Source organism: Periophthalmus magnuspinnatus, chromosome 8 (genome assembly GCF_009829125.3).
Source record: "Periophthalmus magnuspinnatus isolate fPerMag1 chromosome 8, fPerMag1.2.pri, whole genome shotgun sequence".
NCBI lineage: Eukaryota > Metazoa > Chordata > Actinopteri > Gobiiformes > Gobiidae > Periophthalmus > Periophthalmus magnuspinnatus.
Window position 1 is genome coordinate 5,771,624 of NC_047133.1, and position 19,380 is coordinate 5,791,003.

The 19,380-nt window shown below is 39.6% G+C and overlaps 3 protein-coding genes across 4 annotated transcripts; all 3 read left to right on the forward strand.

Moving 5' to 3' along the window:
• Positions 1-1,598: 1,598 nt before the first annotated feature.
• On the forward strand, positions 1,599-2,537 carry LOC117374677 (trace amine-associated receptor 1-like). The gene has a single exon (XM_033970861.1). It carries the CDS (start codon positions 1,599-1,601, stop codon positions 2,535-2,537), a length of 939 nt encoding a protein of 312 aa, XP_033826752.1.
• Positions 2,538-5,585: 3,048 nt separating this feature from the next.
• Positions 5,586-15,630, forward strand: LOC117374679 (dehydrogenase/reductase SDR family member 7C-B-like). Of its 2 annotated transcripts, XM_055223433.1 has the most exons (9): positions 5,586-5,941; positions 10,538-10,602; positions 11,858-12,035; positions 12,513-12,625; positions 13,007-13,129; positions 13,204-13,291; positions 14,035-14,127; positions 14,788-14,931; positions 15,193-15,630. In XM_055223433.1, the coding sequence occupies exons 2-9, from the start codon at positions 10,570-10,572 to the stop codon at positions 15,396-15,398; spliced, it is 978 nt and encodes a 325-aa protein (XP_055079408.1). In that variant the 5' UTR covers positions 5,586-5,941; positions 10,538-10,569; the 3' UTR covers positions 15,399-15,630. The 2 variants fall into 2 exon arrangements, with proteins under 2 accessions (XP_055079408.1, XP_033826755.2); XM_033970864.2 differs by lacking the exon at positions 10,538-10,602 and having other exon boundaries at positions 5,587-5,941.
• A 1,500-nt stretch (positions 15,631-17,130) lies between these two features.
• LOC117374414 (protein NATD1-like) lies at positions 17,131-19,332 on the forward strand. Its single transcript, XM_055223439.1, has 3 exons — positions 17,131-17,331; positions 18,389-18,501; positions 19,216-19,332. The coding sequence occupies exons 1-3, from the start codon at positions 17,178-17,180 to the stop codon at positions 19,330-19,332; spliced, it is 384 nt and encodes a 127-aa protein (XP_055079414.1). The 5' UTR covers positions 17,131-17,177.
• Positions 19,333-19,380: the final 48 nt, after the last annotated feature.

Sequence of the window (19,380 nt, forward strand, 5' to 3'; positions counted from 1 at the left end):
GTTTCTGATGAGGGAACAATGTTATAACATGGTACAAAGCTCCAAAACCACCTCTTTAATGACAAATGGGGCTCAAACTCAGTCAAAACAAAGCAACAGATCAAACTGACACCGTGTTTTTCATCGGCCTTTTCCAAAACCCTAAAGTTTCACTTGTGTCTGAGCTGAGTGGCCCTGGAGCACTGATGAAGCTGTGTACAGAGGATTATTGGACATGGTATTGCACTTTACAATAAAAACTATGGAGTGTTTGATGTGCTAAATGTAATTTTCTTTTCTGTGACAATAAAAATTTTGAATCTATAAACCCGACATGTCCAAACTACGGCTCAAGGCCAAATGTCGCCCTCAGACCTGTTTTTCTTGAGCCTCAGGCTTCTCGGTGAATTATTATATTATCTTAAGCAGAACTCTGAAAAATCGTGTTAAAGCTAAATATTTAGTGTGTTGTATTGATGATCTGAGCATGAGCACAGTCCACCTTGTTATAAATGCACAAATTTGAATTAGTCCCTGTATTGACCTCAGTCCATGGCCCTTTGGTCGACGCCTCGTCTGTGTTTTGATGCTCTTGATGAAAACCATTTGAACTGAGAGTGTTGAACACACGACCAGGTCACGACACGCTCACAAGAGAGATCCAGGTTCCACTGGGTCTAAATGTAATAAATGTAAATAAATCAATTTGTTACGTAAGGAGGAAACATAATATCGTGTTTCTGGTACAAACAAAGAATAAAGACATTAGATTAATGTCACATAAATGTGTCATGACATCTAAAAAAAACAACTTGAAAAATCAGACCCACCTCTCCACACACCTGACGTGTAACCTGTGTCAGAATCAGAATCATTATTATTGGACTTCAAAATGGAAAAAAAAATCTAAATGGCAAAATTAATTGCCTCAAATAAAAAAAATAAAAAATAAAATAAAAACACACAGATGATCAGTATTGTAGACGTCTACAAACATGTATGAAACGTATGAGATGAGATCTGCTCAACACACAGCAAAAGTATCTCTGTATTTTGGCTGTGCACAATAAATAATATTTGGAAAAAGCTAAATACGTCACATTAACACAATTTACTGTTTTGTTGTTTTTATTCAGATCTCAAAAAGCAGATTTGGATCCTGTCGTCTTGTCTTGTTTTGGTTTAGTCTCAGATTAGACTAAATTAGGATAATGCATCTTTTTTTTTTTCTAATATAGTGCAGTTCTACATGGGATTAATATTTGTTTTATGTATTAATATTTGTTTATGTATTTTAATATAATTCATCAAATCAATTATTGATTGATGATCATATCAGTTCATTCAGTCTTATCTCAAACACAAATAAAATTAAAAATAAACACACGAGGCAGTGGTTCACGTTTATTCTTTGTGTCCGTCGTCTGCTCCTCTGATCACAGTCACTGACACCTGCTGCCTCTGTTGTTGTTGTTGTTCTTGTGCTCGTGGCCCCTCCTTTCTCATGAATATGCACATTTTTCTCAGCGTCACATTAAATAAGCAGCATCAGAGCAGCCCACCTCACTCCATCTCTCTCCACTCAAACTAAACCCATTTTTATCAACTTTTACCGAAAAATGGACAACTTTTCTGTTCCCAACTCCACTGTGGACTTCTGCGTCAACAAGCAGCACGTATCGTTTATGTTGGCTATCGACATCATTTTGGCCGTTTTAACTTTCGTCACTGTTTCTGGGAATCTCCTGGTTATTATTTCCATCGTGTACTTCCGTCAGCTCCACACTTTGACCAACTACCTGGTCCTGTCTCTGGCCGTGTCCGATCTGCTCGTCGGCCTCATGGTTTTACCTTTCGTCATTTTTCTGTTCACGACGCCTTGTTCTCCTCTTCACGGCGTCCTCTGCAGAGTGCGCGGGTTTTTCGACGGCATATTGTGCTTGGCGTCCATTTTGAGCCTCTACTGCATCTGCGTCGAGCGATATTACGCCGTGTGCCAGCCGCTGACCTACCAAACCAAAATAACCCCCCGCGTTATCTCAGGTATGATTTTTGTGACTTGGATCGTGGCGCTAACTTTATCTTTTGTGCTAAATTTCGGCGAGAAGATACCGAAAGAACGTTGCGCTGTGGTCCAGATTTTGAAGTTATCGGTTGTGGCGGCCGTGATAGTCTTCTACATCCCTTTCGTGGTGATGCTAACGCTGTACATGAAGATTCTGTTGGCGGTGCGGAGACAAGCGCGTAGCATCCACACCGCTAACCTGTCCGAGGGAGTTAACAGGGTGGAGAAGAAGGCTACGTTGACGCTAGCGATGGTGATCTGCGTGTTTTTTATCAGCTGGGCTCCGTTTTCGATCTGCGTCACGTACCTGCCCTTCCATCACTTCTCGGTGCCTCTTCCGGTGATGGAGGCCTTTAAGTTCCTGGGCTGGTTGAACTCCATGTTTAACCCTTTCATTTACGCCTACACCCACAGCTGGTTCAGATCCGCCTTCAGATTCATCTTAACGGGGAAAATCTTCACGGAAATCGGCGCTAATGCCAGACTTCACTGATTTACATGTGCGCGGTGTGAGTTTTCCGGTGGAGGGGCTGCGGTTGCTCGGTTTCACGACATCACGACGTTTATTTTTACGCAGACGGAGGCGGATGAGACGCACACTGTTAAAATGCAGGTGTTTGTTGTAATACAGTGAATTCTAACGGCTAATAGAAACAAAAATGATCAGGTTTAACGTTTGTGAATTTACATTTTTGGATATTTCGTGGCGATGTACAGCGTCATCAACAGGGAAATCTGGCTCTTGCGCCCCCTACTGGGTGTATCACCACAGTCTGGAATCTGTCTCCACACAGATATTTTGCAGGAATGTTCCACTTTACGAAATGAAAATGTGTGATGAGACGTGTTGTAAGTATAAATTGTCGCTGAAAGAATTTTTTTTTTAAGGCATGTTTTAGCAAAAGAGCAACTGTAAAATAAACACTGCGACTGCGTTAAGTTTAATGCCGTGCTGTGGAACATTTCAGGTGATGCAATAACATCTCCATGGAGACAAGCAGGACTCTCAATCAGAAAAGTGACACAGTGAACCTTTGACCTGTAAGAGTTTAATTTGCCAAAACAAACAAATCCATTTAGATCAATTGATAATTAATGAATGTATTTGTTTATTTTTGATTATCCACCTTATTCTTTCTGTTAAGCAAGAATTTTATTAATTTAAATGTAGATTTTTTTGAAATATGACACAAAGAAGTTTAGTTTTATGTTTAATGTTCATGCACAAACAGCTGCGCGAGGCTTTAAAACTGATCTGTGGTTTGTAGTTTCATTGTTGAGACGAGCAGCTGGAATGATCCTGACGGTTTCGTGGCAACTTCATGAAAACAGTGAGAAATTAAGGGTAATAATATATAATAATTAAGGTATAATAATAAGTAAATGACTCTGCGTTTTATATGTTATATGGAAAATATATATACAACAATTCCCAGGCTGAACAGTGGAGTGTAAGACTATTATTAAGTTATTTTATATTCTATTGTATTATATTGTTCATTTTGACTGTAAACTGTGGGAGTATTTGTTGTATTGATTCACTACAGTCTGTTCCTGTGTTTATGGTTCTCCTCTGTTGTGATTTGATGTAAATACATTTAACCGTTGCTATAATTTGTTTGTAAAATATGCAAAACTTGTATCTCTCGGACCTTAAGAAAAAAACATTTAATCTGCCGGTTTTAGCTACAAAGTTCATTTTCAGATGCGTTTGTCGAAGTGGATGGTTAAAATAGTCCATAATGTGATGATGTCAGACTCCAGATGGGGAAAAGCACAGAATCTGAAGCTGAAGATTAGAGGAGTTTCACATTTCAAATTCTGACTGTGCGTATCATAGCAACCAGAGAGCCAATCAGGAGCGAGGATGTTGAAGGTAACGTTCCGTCGCTCCTGCTAAACCACAATGAAAGATAAAAGTTGCTGTGAAAATAATATGTAAAGCGTTTGCATGTAATAAAATGATGTGTTCACGTTGACGAAGTGTGATCGAATATATTTATGCTACTTAATCATGAATTATTAAGCTTTTTATGTGTATTATTATTGTGTTTTTTATTTAAATCTGTTTACTTCAAGGCTTGTATGCACCATCAAATGTCTTTAAAAGGTTTTACAGTAAAATAAGTTCACAAAAACAGCCTTTAGTTTTCCACATTTCTGTTTTCAGTGAATCAAACACAAACTGGAGCTGCACAGAGTGAAGACTTGACATGATCATAATATAATTTAAATATAGTGACAGAACTTATCACACTGAACAGAACAGACGATGCAGAGAGAATGATCCATGTGACTCACAGGGAGGGCATCAGGTACAAAGTTCTCCTACTCCGACACCAGCCTGTGGAAACAAGTGATGATACATTTGCACTAGGAAGGATATGCTGTAAAAAAACAAAAAGACCTGTTAAAAATGTTCGAGATGGTTCATTTTGTTCATCTCCAGCCTGTGTTTTTGTGGTCGTTCAAAGTCTTACGAAAGCAGATTCAGGGAAAGAAAGTGCGTGATTTGTCTGTTATTAATGTCCATATCTTAATTTACAGGCACAATAGTGAAATAAATACACCAGGATCATGTAAAGTCGGTTAATATGATCATTTTAAGACAAAAATGATGAGTCTGACATGAGATCTAAGGCAGTGTCCACCGTCTGTCCTCCATCTAAGCAGAACTGAGGAAGCAGCAGAGAAACGTCTTCACTCCTGCAACTTTTTCGACAGATTTAACTTTGGCTTTTACTCTGGATCAGACCTGGAACGTCCGGTTAAGCAGGAATCCCATTTGTTTCAAGCTGGAGTGTGACGTAAAGTCGGTTGATCTGTGTAAAATGTTAAACATCCATGTGCTCCAAGTCAACACTGCACCGATTTTCTGTGAGGCGTTGAACCGTCTTTGTCGTCCATAAACGTAAAACGTATTTGCTGTTGAGGCCGGCAGACCTACGCAAAACTAAACAACCCAAATGATGATGCCGTCGCCCGTGGCAACTTCGATTCGTGACATAAAAAGCTCTAAAGAAGATTTTGTAGTTGAAATAAAACATCTGCTGGAATCGTTATGCGTTATTTTTAAAAAGAAATTTGTGGGTAATATCAGCTTAAAATACCAAGATACATCACAAATTTATGTTGTTTTTTTTGCAGTTAAAATGTCAGTTTTATCACAAAATTCTGACCTGCCTCCTGCTCAGTGTTAAAGACGCACTGTGTAACTTTTCTCTTATAGTTTTGTCTGAAATGTGAAGTGCAGTAATGTCTATTTTGCATTTTTTTCTATTACAGGTATCCAAAATTTGTAGCAGTGTCTTGTCTCCATGGAGTTATAAAAGTTTCATGTCACATTCTATGCAAAGTAGTAACACCTCAGAAAAGCAGAAAAGTGTGTCTTTAAACTATGGGCAGTTTGGAATGTCGTGATGTCATGTGACCAGTCTCTCTTCAGCTCTGCACTATTTTTAAACCAGTCGAGGTTTGTCACAGATTTTGAGCCAGGACTAGACCAGGACTAGACCAGTTTGAGACCACAGGACTAAAGACCCGGAAGACCTGTAGTACGACGGGGACCAGGACTGGACCAGGACTGGACCAGGACTAGAGTGGGACTAGACCAGGACTGGACCAGGATTAGAGACCAGTTTGAGACCTAAGACTAATCCTGGACTGAAACCAAACCAGGACAACAGGAATCAGGACTAGACCAGGACTGGAGGCTAAACTGGGAGCAGGATTAACACCAAGGAGAGGACTAAGACCAAGGACTAAAACCAAGACGACTGAAACTAGAACTAAACTCGGACCTGTCCAGACTGAGAGACCTGGACTAAAACAGGTCCACAAAGACCAGAACCAGGAATAAGACCAGGACCAAAACCAGGACTTGGGAAAACTGTTCAGGTAAGTCAAGAGTCCTGATTTAGACTGAAGATTTACACAGTAACACGTCAAAAAGAATTTAGAATATTGGAGTATTTAAAGCTGCGCTATGAAACTTTTCAGGAGCAGGGTCCCCCATCTACTTGTCTCCACGGCGCTGTTATTGTTTTACCTGGAATGTTCCACAGCATGTCAATAAATATTTGTCCAGCATGCATCTTCATTCAGTTATCAATGTTTTATTTCCCCCAAAATGACATAAAACATGACATTATTACTGTGAATGGCTCTCCTCTTCACAGATCTGACCTGTAACTTGGCCTAGTGGTGTCGCCTGCGTGTCTCCGTGGAAATAGATACGTTTAATGCCATTCTGTGGACCTTTCAAAGCAAAAATGATTCACATGGAGACAGTAGGTGGCAGACGTTGCTCCAGAAAAGTTACTTAGTGCAGCTTTAAATGCATCAGTTCGGTGGGCGCTGCAATTGAGTTAAGTTAAATCGCCACAGACCAGATGGAAACTAAATAAAAACAGATAATAAAGACGACCGGTGGGTTTCAGATGACGTCAAAACATTCAACAGGACGGTTTGATTTAAAGGAGCAGATTGTTCAAACGCAGATTTTAAAGAAGTTAAAGAAGCTATTTTTGTTTCGGAAAGACAATCCTTCCTTGAACTGGAATGAGGGACATAATCTCTCACCGATCTACAACTCCATCCTTTAGACCCAAAACAAACGGCAACAAAGAGAACAATAGACTGCCATTAGAGGTCGAATACGGTCGTTAAGGCTGAGTTTACAGTTTCAGTGTAGTTATCTCCTCCTTCACACAGATATAAGGCAGTGTCCAGCAGTGAATCTGACCACAACTGAAGAAGCGACGTGGACGGGCAGCGACACGTCCTCACTTCTGCAGCGATTTGTCCAGTTGACAGATTTCATTTCGTCTTTTGCCACAATACAGCGATGTGTCACAGTTCTGTCTGTTTTTATGTTTATCCCCAGTGTATCTCCGTTTCCCAGCCTCTTTGTTTTCCCTGCAAATGCCTTTCATTTTCTAATCAGCCCAGGGTAACGTATAAATATATATCTTATTTTCTGGACACTTTGTTTTCATAGTTTGGCCAAGGGTGTGACTTATACTCAGATGCTGTTTATATGTGAAATATGTTTGTTTTTTTCTTCATTATTATGCATTTTTTTGGATGGTGCGACTTATACTCCAGAAAATACAGTACTCCCTCAGTTCACTCAGTTCTTGTCTGATTGTTCAGTCCAGAGAGACACTTACGCTCTGGATTCAAACTCCTCTGCAGTTCTGAATCTGACATTTATCTCCTTTTGAGGGATCTGTTTCTGAGTTTATTTTCCCAGCCTGTTTCCCAAATTTATCCCAAAAGTTGAAGAGATTTTAGTTGATGTTAAAAAAGACATTCATTCCTCAGCACGATTTGTCATATTTAGATTTACCTGTTTGAAGGACGCATAAACATAACATAAATGACCAACAACTGTTTACCTTTTGGATATTTCATGTTCAAATACAACAGAAATCCTAGGAAAAACTGGCTCTTGTCCTTAAGGGAGTATGATGTCATTATGATGTAAGATCTGAAACTCTTCAACATCTATGACTAAAAATGTCCACATCAAGACAGTGTGAGTCCAACGCTGAGAACACGGTAAAACCCAAAGTTAAATCTGTCAACTGGACAAAAAGTTGTAGGAGTGAAGATGTTTGGCTGCTCGTTCTTCAGTTCTGGTCAGATCACTGCTGGACACTGCCTTATATCTGTCTGAAGGGTGGAGCTAACGACGCTGAAACTGTTAACAGCTTTTGTTTACAGTTTCTTTAAGTGTGCACTGTGCCTGAGACAAACTAACATATTCATACACTCATACACAGAAAGTTAGAAAATCCAACACAGAAACAGAGGCTCTGGTCTAGTCTTTTGGTCTTTGTTTTCTTTATTTTCTTTGTTTTGCTTTGGGTCTGAGTTACAACTAGAGGAAAGGTGATATCTAAGGCTCCCATTCCTGTTCAAAGAAGGATTGTCTTTCCTAACAAAAATAGCTTCTTTAACTCTCGTCTCAAATCATTTCTTTTCTCTGGCTAATATCTGCACCTCACTATCTTCAAAGTGGTGGTTAGTGTCTTTGAGATGGAGATGTACAGCAGACTGGGGTCCCGAGCAGCTCTCTCGACGCTGTTGATACATTCTCTTACGGAGTCGCTGTTTAGTTTCTCCACTGCACTGAATGGAGTAGACCACAATGCAGAGAACGTTTCAAATAAGAAAGTCCATGATTTACTTAAGTATTGTTATAAAATTAATAAATAACCTTTCAAAACGTGTCAAAAAATCAACACTGTTTAGATCACGTCGCTTTAGAAAACAAGTATGGCATATCGGTGATTTAAAGTAATATTACGTAGCTTTCTGGAGGTGTTCCCTGCATGAACATTGTCACTGGAGATAAGTTTTATGCCATGCTGTGGAATATTCTAGCCAAAAGGGAACATTTCCAGGGGTAAATCCAGGATAAATAGCAGACAAGTTTGTGGAAATGCATTTATAAAGATGCATTTTTGTCTTGTTTTTTTACTGAAATATACACAGACATGCTTTTATTTTAGTCTATGTTCGTCAAAAAATATATACTATAGTAACCTAGACGTACTCATTAGGCTAAACTACAGTAACGTGCTGTAGATAACTCTTTTGCAGCGCTCTGTTTGAAGCGTCATGGCACTGCAGCTGTTCAGTCTCGTGTGACATTCAAAGACCTGTGTGAAATCTGTTCAGGAGATCGTCTAAAAATACAGCTCTGGATCTGAACAGCTGCAGGGACAAAGACAGATTATACAGTCGACTAATACAAATGTTTACAAATGTTCACAGCAATTTTAACCTCAACAAATACAACGTGATTATTAAATATTGTGAGTTTTCAGGGAGTAAAATGAGCTGGTTTCAGAAAGTCCTGTATCAAACAAAAGAAAAGTTTACGTTTGTTTTGCAGGAATGAACACGATGAAGTTAGTCGCCATAAAAAGCCCACACACTGTTGAACTGCATTATGGGATCCCCAACTTCAGATTGACATGATTGACAGGTGCTTTAGCCAATCAGAGACACACATGGTCCGTTCATATCAAAACAAATATGGCCGTTTACAAGGGATGTTTGGTTCAGGTTTGAGATGCAGTGTCCGAGTATCACACTGAGGACGATAACAGAGATGTTCAGGTCATTTTGGTTAAGGCCACGTTTCTTATCTGTGGTTTCCTTTTTCTCAGGAATGTGTGACCTCCACGAAGAGAAGGGTAAAAAAAAAAAACTCCTGCAGTCACACATTGTTCGGCGTTGCTTTAAATTTATTATCTGTAGAATGTGTAGCCCCCCACTCTGGGACGGGTATAAAACACTGGAACAATCTCACCTGCTTCAGGCTCTGCTTCAGACTCTGCTTCAGACTCTGCTTCAGACTCTGCTTCAGACACTTCTTCAGACTCTGCTTCGGACTCTACTTCAGACTCTGCTTCAGACTCTACTTTAGACTCTGCTTCAGACTCTGCTTCAGACTCTACTTTAGACTCTGCTTCAGACTCTACTTTAGACTCTGCTTCAGACTCTGCTTTAGACACTTCTTCAGACTCTGCTTTAGACACTTCTTCAGACTCTGCTTCAGACTCTGCTTTAGACTCTGCTTCAGACTCTGCTTCAGACTCTACTTTAGACTCTGCTTCAGACTCTACTTTAGACTCTGCTTCAGACTCTACTTTAGACTCTGCTTCAGACTCTACTTTAGACTCTGCTTCAGACTCTGCTTTAGACACTTCTTCAGACTCTGCTTCAGACTCTGCTTTAGACACTTCTTCAGACTCTGCTTCAGACTCTACTTTAGACTCTGCTTCAGACTCTGCTTCAGACTCTACTTTAGACTCTGCTTCAGACTCTGCTTCAGACTCTACTTTAGACTCTGCTTCAGACTCTGCTTTAGACACTTCTTCAGACTCTGCTTCAGACTCTGCTTTAGACACATTTTTAGACTCTGCTTTAAACACTACTTCAGACTTTGCTTTAGACTCTGGTTTACACACTTCTTCAGACTCTGCTTTAGACACTACTCACTTGACTCTGCTTCAGACTCTGCTTTAGACACTGCTTCAGACTCTTCTTCAGACTTTGCTTTAGACTCTGGTTTACACACTTCTTCAGACTCTGCTTTAGACACTTCTCACTTGACTCTGTTTCACACTCTGCTTTAGACACATTTTTAGACTCTGCTTTAAACACTACTTCAGACTTTGCTTCAGACTCTGCTTTAGACACTTCTTCAGACTCTGCTTTAGACACTGCTTCAGACTCTGCTTTAGACACTACTCACTTGACTCTGCTTCAGACTCTGCTTTAGACACTGCTTCAGACTCTGATTTCCGTGCCTCTGTTGCATGAAGAACAGGCACAGACCAGAAACTGACACTGTCTTTACTAATTCCACATTTTAAAATACTTATTGTCATAGTTTTTCTTTCAGCACATGAAGCTCACCGGGCGTTTGGAAACTGTTTCACATTATTCCATTTAAAATGTCTGTTCTTGTTGCAGAATTGTGAAAAAAGTTAGTTACAAAAGTAAAGATGGAGTCCAATGTCACAGAGCCACAAATCGGGGTAAAAACAAGTGTGCAGTCGTCAGCCATGTCCATCAAACTCATGACGCACTAAAAAGAATGTCAAACCTCAAATGGGAATATATAAAAAGGTTGATTTGAGTAGCTGAAAGTTGTTGTTTTGATAGTTTAATATTTATACGGCAGGTTTTCACATTTTTCTAAATATTACTTGGTTTTGAAAAGTGTCTGTGGTAAATATATATCGTAGTTTTACATCATTTCAGTGATGGTTTGTGGGGGAAAAAGTGCAAAAATACAGGCAGGATTAGGCAGTTCTAAAACAAAATGCAGGGACAAAATTAAGGTGTTGTAGTTGTATTAGTGTAATTATAATTATTGTGTAATTTAGACACGTTTAATGGAATTACCTCTATGTAATTCACCAGAAAAAAGCTAAAAACAAACAAACAAACAAACAAACAAAAAAGGTAAGTACAATTGTAGTAAAATCTTGAATATAATCATGTTAACTATGTTTTAGTTAAAAAGTATTTCTGTCACTGCACTTTAAAGGTTTTGACTGGGTTGTGTCGTGTCAAATCTACTCAAATCAACTCCTATATTCCACTGTAGGTTTTACTAACGCCAACATTCCTTTTTTACAGCGTAGTTGTAGAAAACACTGATGCTTCATTGATCTGAACATAGACAGTCTGGTCTATGGGCTTCAGCAGAGTGCAGAGTAAAAGACGTTTGAGTAAAACTTGACTAAACTCAATCTAAAAGTAGTTTCTTCATACACATCACCTGGACTCGTAATCTTTCATTCACATGTTTGAGTATTTCTGCTGCATGTTGAGACCTTCTCCTTCTCCAGACCTGAAACTCTGGTGTGAGTGTTTCTCCTACAGACTGAAGCTTTTGGAGGTGCAGGTGGAGGTCCTCTGCATAGTCAGGTGTTTGGGCTGGAGAGTTGGGTGTGGGTGACGGGTGGAGGTGCAGATTTAACATGAAGGAGACAGACTGATGATGGATAATCTCCATGGGGATGTTCTGGTTCTGGATAAAGGCAAATTTACTTCAGGCTGGTTGGTCAAAGCCTCAGGAGCAAACAGGTTATGAGAGTGAGCAGAGAACTCAAACATACGTGTGATCTCCGCTCTTTTTGCTCTTGTAGATAAAGTGTAGATAAATTCTGATCCAGAGCAGCAGTGGCTGGAGTGGCCCAACACCAGAGCAGAGCCAGTGATTCACCAACAGTAAATCTTTGAGCTTGTTTTGATATTGTGTAACTTTAAATCTCGTGTCTTTAGGTGCCGTCTCTGGGGATGGAGTGGTTGTGGAGCACCACTGTGCTGCTGGTGCCTGCGGTGGTGGTGCTCACGGCGGGCTTCTTCTACCTCTATGGCCTGGTCCTGGGGCTGCTCTCCAAAACATCTGTGAGAAACAAGGTGGTTCTGCTGAGCGACGCACTCACGGGGCTCGGGAAAGGTGAGACCACAAGACTAGACCAGAGCCTCTGTTTCAGTGTTGGATTTTATCACTTTCTGTGTATGAGTGTATGAATACGCTAAGTTTGTCTCAGTAATCTGACCAGAACTGAAAAAGCGGCTCGAATGAGGAGCAAAACATCTTCACTCCTACAACTTTTTGTCCAGTTGACAGATTTAACTTTGGCTTTTACTATAACTTTCTGTTGGTTAAATCCATGACCCTGTTAAGAGGAAACTGAATTAAACTGAACTGAAGCACTGCAGGGGGGGGGGGGTTCCATTTCTGTGTGGAGTTTGCATGTTCTTCCAGTGTCTTGGTGGGTTTCCTCCATCAACCCATAAGGTCAAATCCTCCAGCTAAGTTCTTGACCAAGACGTGGAGAACTGCTCCTTACAGGGCCCTCAGCAGTGTTGAAGTTTGGTTCAAGTTCATACACTAGTTATAGACTAAATCTTAGCCTCTTCTCATCTCCAGAATGTGCAAGTCTGTTTCACCGTGGAGGAGCTCGTCTGGTTTTGTGTGGGAGAGACTGGGACCAACTGGAGGAGCTGTCTGAAGAACTGAGCCGCAACTCAGATCCTGCTCTGGTGAGACTCAGACAAAGTGTTGAATCAAAATTGCATGATGTAATTTGCTGTTTAACTGTCAGATTGCAGATTTGTTGACCTGGTTTATGATTAATATCCCTGTAATCACTGGATCTGTTCACATGAAACAAAAAGTGGCACAAATTTTAACATCTTCTCTGTCCATATAAAAATAAAAGTGAGATTATTTTTTCACAATAGCTTCAGAAATCTCAAAGGCGTCAGTGTTGTCAGTTGAAGCCATAAGATTAATATGAGAAATGTGTGGAGCTAACACTTCACGATAAGCTTAAACATTTGTGAATCATAAGTTTAGATACTTTTCTCAAAACGGTGAATCTCCCATAGCGTTAAAAGCTCTCTATCTGAACTTCTCCGCAGACGTTCCCGGTGAAGCTGGTTCTTCTGGACTTCGGGGACATGGATTCTCTGTCTGAGGCTGTGGATGAGGTCCTGGAATGTTACGGCTGTTTGGACGTTCTGATCCTCAACAGCTCCATCAAGGTCCGGCCTCATGTCTCTGCTTCACGTCACCGGGTGTAATCGACTTTTAAAAACATGATCGTTGTGATGCTCAGGTGAAGGCTCCAGCTCACACCGTGTCTCTGGAGATGGACAAGCTGCTCATGGACAACAACTACTTTGGCCCCGTGACTCTGACCAAAGGTATAAACTATAAGCTCTATAAACACGCTGAATGAAAACCTTTCTGAGGACTTTTCCCATGAATGCGCTTGACTAGTGACTATTTCAAACTGCCAGACTTTGAACCAGCAACCCAAAACAAAAGCGTACACAGGCACAGGGGGCTAAGTGGGCTAAGTGTTTTGCTGTCGTAAAGTCTGGGGCATCAAAGATTCAGACTCGGGGTAAAAAGTTGAATGGAGTTTATGGAGCCGGGTCAGAGGCTGGGGTGTTCGTACCGGTCGGGGTGAGCTGGGTCGGAGGCGGAGGTGCAGGGTAGTTCCAAGGACCAGGATCTAACGGAAAAAGGGGGAAAAAAAGAAAATAACCAGCTGACTGCAGAGATCATACACAAAAATACTAGACTGAGCAGAACTGTACCATACGCGGACGATCTGGCGACGTGCGTTGGATTCTCGGTCCCTTTGTGGAATTCTGTGATTCAAAAATAGTTTCAACTTCACATTTTTGAGAACAGTACGTAAAACACTCAAAATATTCAGATTGTGTAAATAGGCGTAGGTTTGCTCATGGGCAGAAACACAAGGACAGACTAGGATCTTGACACTTGCCCCAAAACGCAATGACAGCACTTATCTGTGGGAGCTGGAATCGCACCTCCAACCTTCAGATCGGTGGACAAACACTCAACACAACTGAGCTACAGCCTCCCATGTATTGACGGCGTTTGTTAACCGTGCCGTGTTCCCGTCTGGTTTCCACAGCCGTGCTCCCGACGATGATTTCCAGAAGAACCGGACACATCATGCTTATCAACAGCATCCAGGCCAAGCTCCCGGTGCCTTTCCGCGCCACGTGTGAGTCTCTGATAAACAGCAGCACATGTCGACCCTAAACCTAAACCCTAAACCATGTGTGTCAAAATCAAGGCCCTGGGGCCAAATGCGGCCCGCCATATCATTTTATGTGGCGAGGCATGACTATCATTTTTAAATAAGTCTATGCTGCTTTAATGTGTGCGTTGACCATAAACTAATTAGATTTTCCCAACAAGTGGAAATGAAAAATATTTGCAAATAATCATCCCAAAATGTTCAGGAAGAGGAAAATTGTAGGAATTTAAGGCAGACTAAACCAGGTCTAAAATTAGACTAAACCAGGTCTAAAATGAGACTAAACCAGGTCTAAAATGAGACTAAACCAGGTCTAAAATGAGACTAAACCAGGTCTAAAATGAGACTAAACCAGGTCTAAAATTAGACTAAACCAGGTCTAAAATGCGACTTAACCAGGTCTAAAATGAGACTAAACCAGGTCTAAATAAATAAATTCATGAATAACATATTTATAAATAATAATTAAGGAAGACAGAAAATTAATAGATCAGTTTGAAAAAAATGTTATTTTATTAAATTTGTATTTAATATTGTTTTATTTATTTCTTGGACAAACATTTAGTAACATTAAAGAAATTAATAAAACATATAAACTTCATACTGAGCCTGTGCTGTTGTCAGATGCGGCGTCCAAACACGCGGTGCAGGCGTTCTTCGACTGCCTCAGAGCGGAGGTGGAGGAGTATGGCATCAGTGTGAGCTCCATCAACCACACCTTCATCAGCTCCACCGCTGCACCGGAGGAGCAGCGCCCCCTTTGGTCATGTGAGAACACACTCAACCAACACTAATTCTGATTTATTCTTAATTGCGTAAACAGTGACATTATGGCCAAGTTGTTTATGTTAGAATTTGGTGTTTTGGTTCAAAATGATCATCCAACTTCTTTTTGCAGTTTTACTATGGGCTAAATTTGTCCGTGTATTATCACTGTGGTATCGGTTTCATTATTGAGTAGAGCTTTTATTGCTTAGTATCGAAATCGAGTTTGGCCTAATCAGCCTTTTCACTCCTGTTCGTCGCTAGGGCTGTACTCCAGGAAGCCTCTAGGGGTCACTGTGGACGAAGCTGCCACTGAGATCGTAAAGACGCTGAACAATAGAAAAAGAGAGGTCCTCATGGCGCCGTCTCTCCCCAAAATGGCCGTCTACATGCGATCCTTTTTCCCAAACGTCTTCTTCGCTGTGATGGCAGCTGGAGTCAAGGATGCAGCCGCCGACCCTCTGCAGTAATGATCTGTGGATGTGTGGACCTGGTTTATGGTTAATATCTCTGTCATTACTGGGTCTATCCACAGGGAACAAAAACAGAAAGAACATTTGATGTGTAAGATAAACTAAATTTGTTTATCTCCATGGAAAAAGGCAGACTACACCAGGCTAAGTTACAGTTAAGATCAGTGGAGAGTCAACCCCACTCACAGTAATAATACATGTTTATCAATGTATTTTAAAGAAATAAAAACTCTTGTTATGTAGTGAAATACATGTAACATTAAATTCCACCTGAAAAGTTTTAGGTGTCTGATTAATATTGGAGTAATGTAGTAGTTAGAATATTTATGGATTTTTAGATTAGTAATAGATTAATAATTAGATTAGTTTTGTTTTTACTGTTTTGTTTTGTTTTTTTGTTGTTCTTTTTTGGTTGTTTTGTTTTGTTTTTCAGTTTATTTGACATTTGCAGTATGAAAAAAGCACGTGTATATTTCGATTAAACACAGAAGATGCTCAATCTCCCTCTTTTACCTGACAGACTTTAACAGAGAGACAATAAAGGTGCAGTGAGTGACAGTGAATGTTTAAACTTTGGCGTCTAGACCTCGGCAGGTAGATACGTCACTGATGCGTTAAAGATAAGAGTATGACAGATTTGTTTGTGATATTATCTCTGCCTCCAGTTGTGGTGAAAAGGAGGAGAGAGCTGAGGAGGCTGGTGGTTTTGCTGCTGCAGTGGAGATAGAGCAGCTCGAAGGTGGTGAAGAAGGGAAAGAGGAAGACTGTGACTGACAGTGAGAGATGGATTATGAAAGTGAAAAGGGAGAGTATATGTTTGGATTTTATTTATTATTATTATTATTATTATTATTATTATTATTATTATTATTATTATTATTATTATTTATTTATTTATTTTTATTTTATTTATTAACTAATAATTAATTCATGTGTTTTAAATTATTAGTAAAGCAAAAATATGATGTTTGGAAATAAACTGATATGATTTAACATTATCAACGAAGCTGTATGTAGTATTTTATATATTACTGTGTTATTATTTTTATTTTTTTTAAAGACATAATTGTAATTTACATTTTGGAAACATGTTTTACTGATGAAGTGATGTGTGCAATAAAAAAAACCCATTTGTGGCCTAGTGACTAATGATTTCATAATATTTCACTTAAACAAATGATTCATATTTTACATTTAGCTATTTTACCAAATCACGATAAGGACATACTTCATAATAACATCAAATAAAATGGATAATGTCATAGGCTATTCAGTAAACTACACTAGAGTTAAGGTTTTAAACAGACTTATTAGACCTAGACAACATTTACCGCACAAGAGAGCCCTAGAAAAACACGTTCATGGGTTTCAGAATGATACAGAATTGATTGTTTTCATAGCAATAAACAATTTAAAATAAAGTGCCATATTTTTTTTTAATTGTTCTCCAAGTTTCAGTTATAACACAAAGCTGAAATGCATGAATAGGTTACTTTTTGTAAAAAGTATTAAAACTTGTTTAGGAAAAAAGACAAAAAGAGAAACATTACTTGAATCCACTGTATATATAAACTTTTTTTTTTTTAATTTGTATTTTAATTTTCTTGTTATTAGTAATCATGTTTTTGGCTTGTTTTGGGGTCACTGGGGTCAAACTCAGGTCATTATTATTATGTTATTGGACTGGTTAGTGCGCCCTCTAGTGGCGCTGCTCTGTCACTACAACAGCGCCTCCTCTGCACTTTTCTAACGTCTACGCGCAGTTTCATCATTAAAATGTTATTTAATCGCCTCTCCGGCCTCACACGCCTTAACCCGACGTTGAAGACACGTCCTGCGGCCTTCTGTACCACTGTCTCCAGGAAAATGTGCGGTTTGTGGGTGCGACACGACCGGGAGAACCAGCGCTTCACCGTGGCTCCAGACAGCGGTGAGGCTAAGCAGCTCAGCACGGGGACCGCGCTCTGAGGCCGGGGAGAGGCTCTAGGAAACATCGTGGTCTCACTGTGGCCTGTTGATATTATGAACGCATGGATATCCAGAAAAAAATACGTTTAGATATACTTTTTAAAACACATTACAGTCACTTTAATCTATGCTGTTAATATTTTTGTGTATTATTTACTGCAGTAGTTTTGTATTGTTCTTACTAATTTGAACACATGGTCTGTTTTTGTCTTGTTTTGGACCTGGTTGGTTTGGATTTCTCTTTTTATTTTTAATCTGAGACAAGTTAAATGAGCAAAACTTGGGTTAGTCCTGGTAAAATCCTAGTTTAGACCTGGTTTAGTCAATTGTATATACCTTGGTCCTCCTGAGTAAGTCCTGCTTCATATCTAGTTTATCTATTTATTTATCTATTTATTTATTTGATAGGGACAGCACATATTAATGAACATCTGTAAACACAGTGTAAATTTGCCAGATTATAGCAAAAAAAACCAACTAATTTCCATCTGTTGTCCCTAGGCAGGTACACAGACAACAAATACAACATAGACATTACAAAAATACAATAAAAGCAGCTAAAAGTGCTCACAGACCTGGTTTTCCTTCAGCCACAGTTTAAGGTGCAGTTTTAATGTGGACAGAGATGAACATTCTCTTATTGTCAAAGGAAGACTATTCCAAATATGAGTCCCTTTAAATGGAGTTTATCTTTAGTTTGGTCCTGCATTAGTCTGTGTTTTGGACTGGGATTTTGGTTTAGGTTTAGTCCTCATTCAATCCATGTTTAGACCAAGTTGAGTCCAGATATGTAGGCTAGTCTAGACCACATTTAGAACTTTATTTAGACTTGGTTTAGTCCAGGTTATTTCAAAGTTCAGAGTTTAGAATTGGTTTATATATTGGTTATTACAAATTACTCCTTGTTTATTCTTGATACAGATATACAGGTCCTGGTTCAATCATACAGCATCATTTAAAACATGAAGTACAGTTATTATCGATTGTAAAGTTTATTGTGCCTCTTACCATGTGTCCAGGGCAGGAGGCTGTGCTGTCCTACAGATTCACCGGTGACAAGCAGGTGGAGCTGATGTCCACATTTGTCCCAGAGTCGTACAGAGGGAGGGGCCTGGCTGCTCTGCTCTCAATGGTACTAAACTAATCATATCTGTCTTACACAAACTAAATACACTGCCATCAGATTTCATCACTTGGGAGGAAATAATGCAATCTGGGTCCTGGTCTAGTCACTTTTATGTAATAGATATAACCTAATGTCATGTTAAAGCTACATTTCATCTTCCAAATAAAGGTACAAAGTTATATTTCTGCATTTTTATGGGTAATGGGTAATACATTATATACCAATTTAACATTTGTCTCATGCTTAAACCTAAACTTAGACATTTAAAGACATGTTTTAACAAATTTCTGTTGGATTGAATTTATTTTAGGTTAAGATTAAGTCACACTTTATTGTCCCCGTAGAGATATTTGCCCTCTGCATTTGCCCCATCCTTCAGTGCGTCTGGGTTAAACCTGTCAGGAGCAGTGGGACCCATCTCCAGCTCTTGTGCTAGTGTTGGTCAGGACTACGTTAACTGGAGGATTTGACCTGTCGTGCATGTTTTGGGTTGACAGAGGAAACTGTAGATCCTGGAGGAAACCCACTGATCATGAAATATTGAAATACTGATGTCTGCCAGTATTACCCACCCCCGTTCAGGCGCACTCAAACTTGCAAGAATGAAACAAAATACAACTCCAGGAATAAAACAAACAAATGACATATGACAAAAAAATACCATACATTTGTTTCATTCGTGTTAAAAGTTGAATTTGTGGGGTTTTTTGTCGTTTGTAGGCGGCTCTGGACTTTGTGGTGGAGGAGCAGTTGACGGCTCAAGTCTCCTGTTGGTACATCCACAAATATTTGCAGGAAAACCCAATGAAGAAGTACACAGACCTCATACGCTCATGAGGAAGGCAGCTGCATGAAGAGCGTGGTCATGTTTACTGCTGACCAACT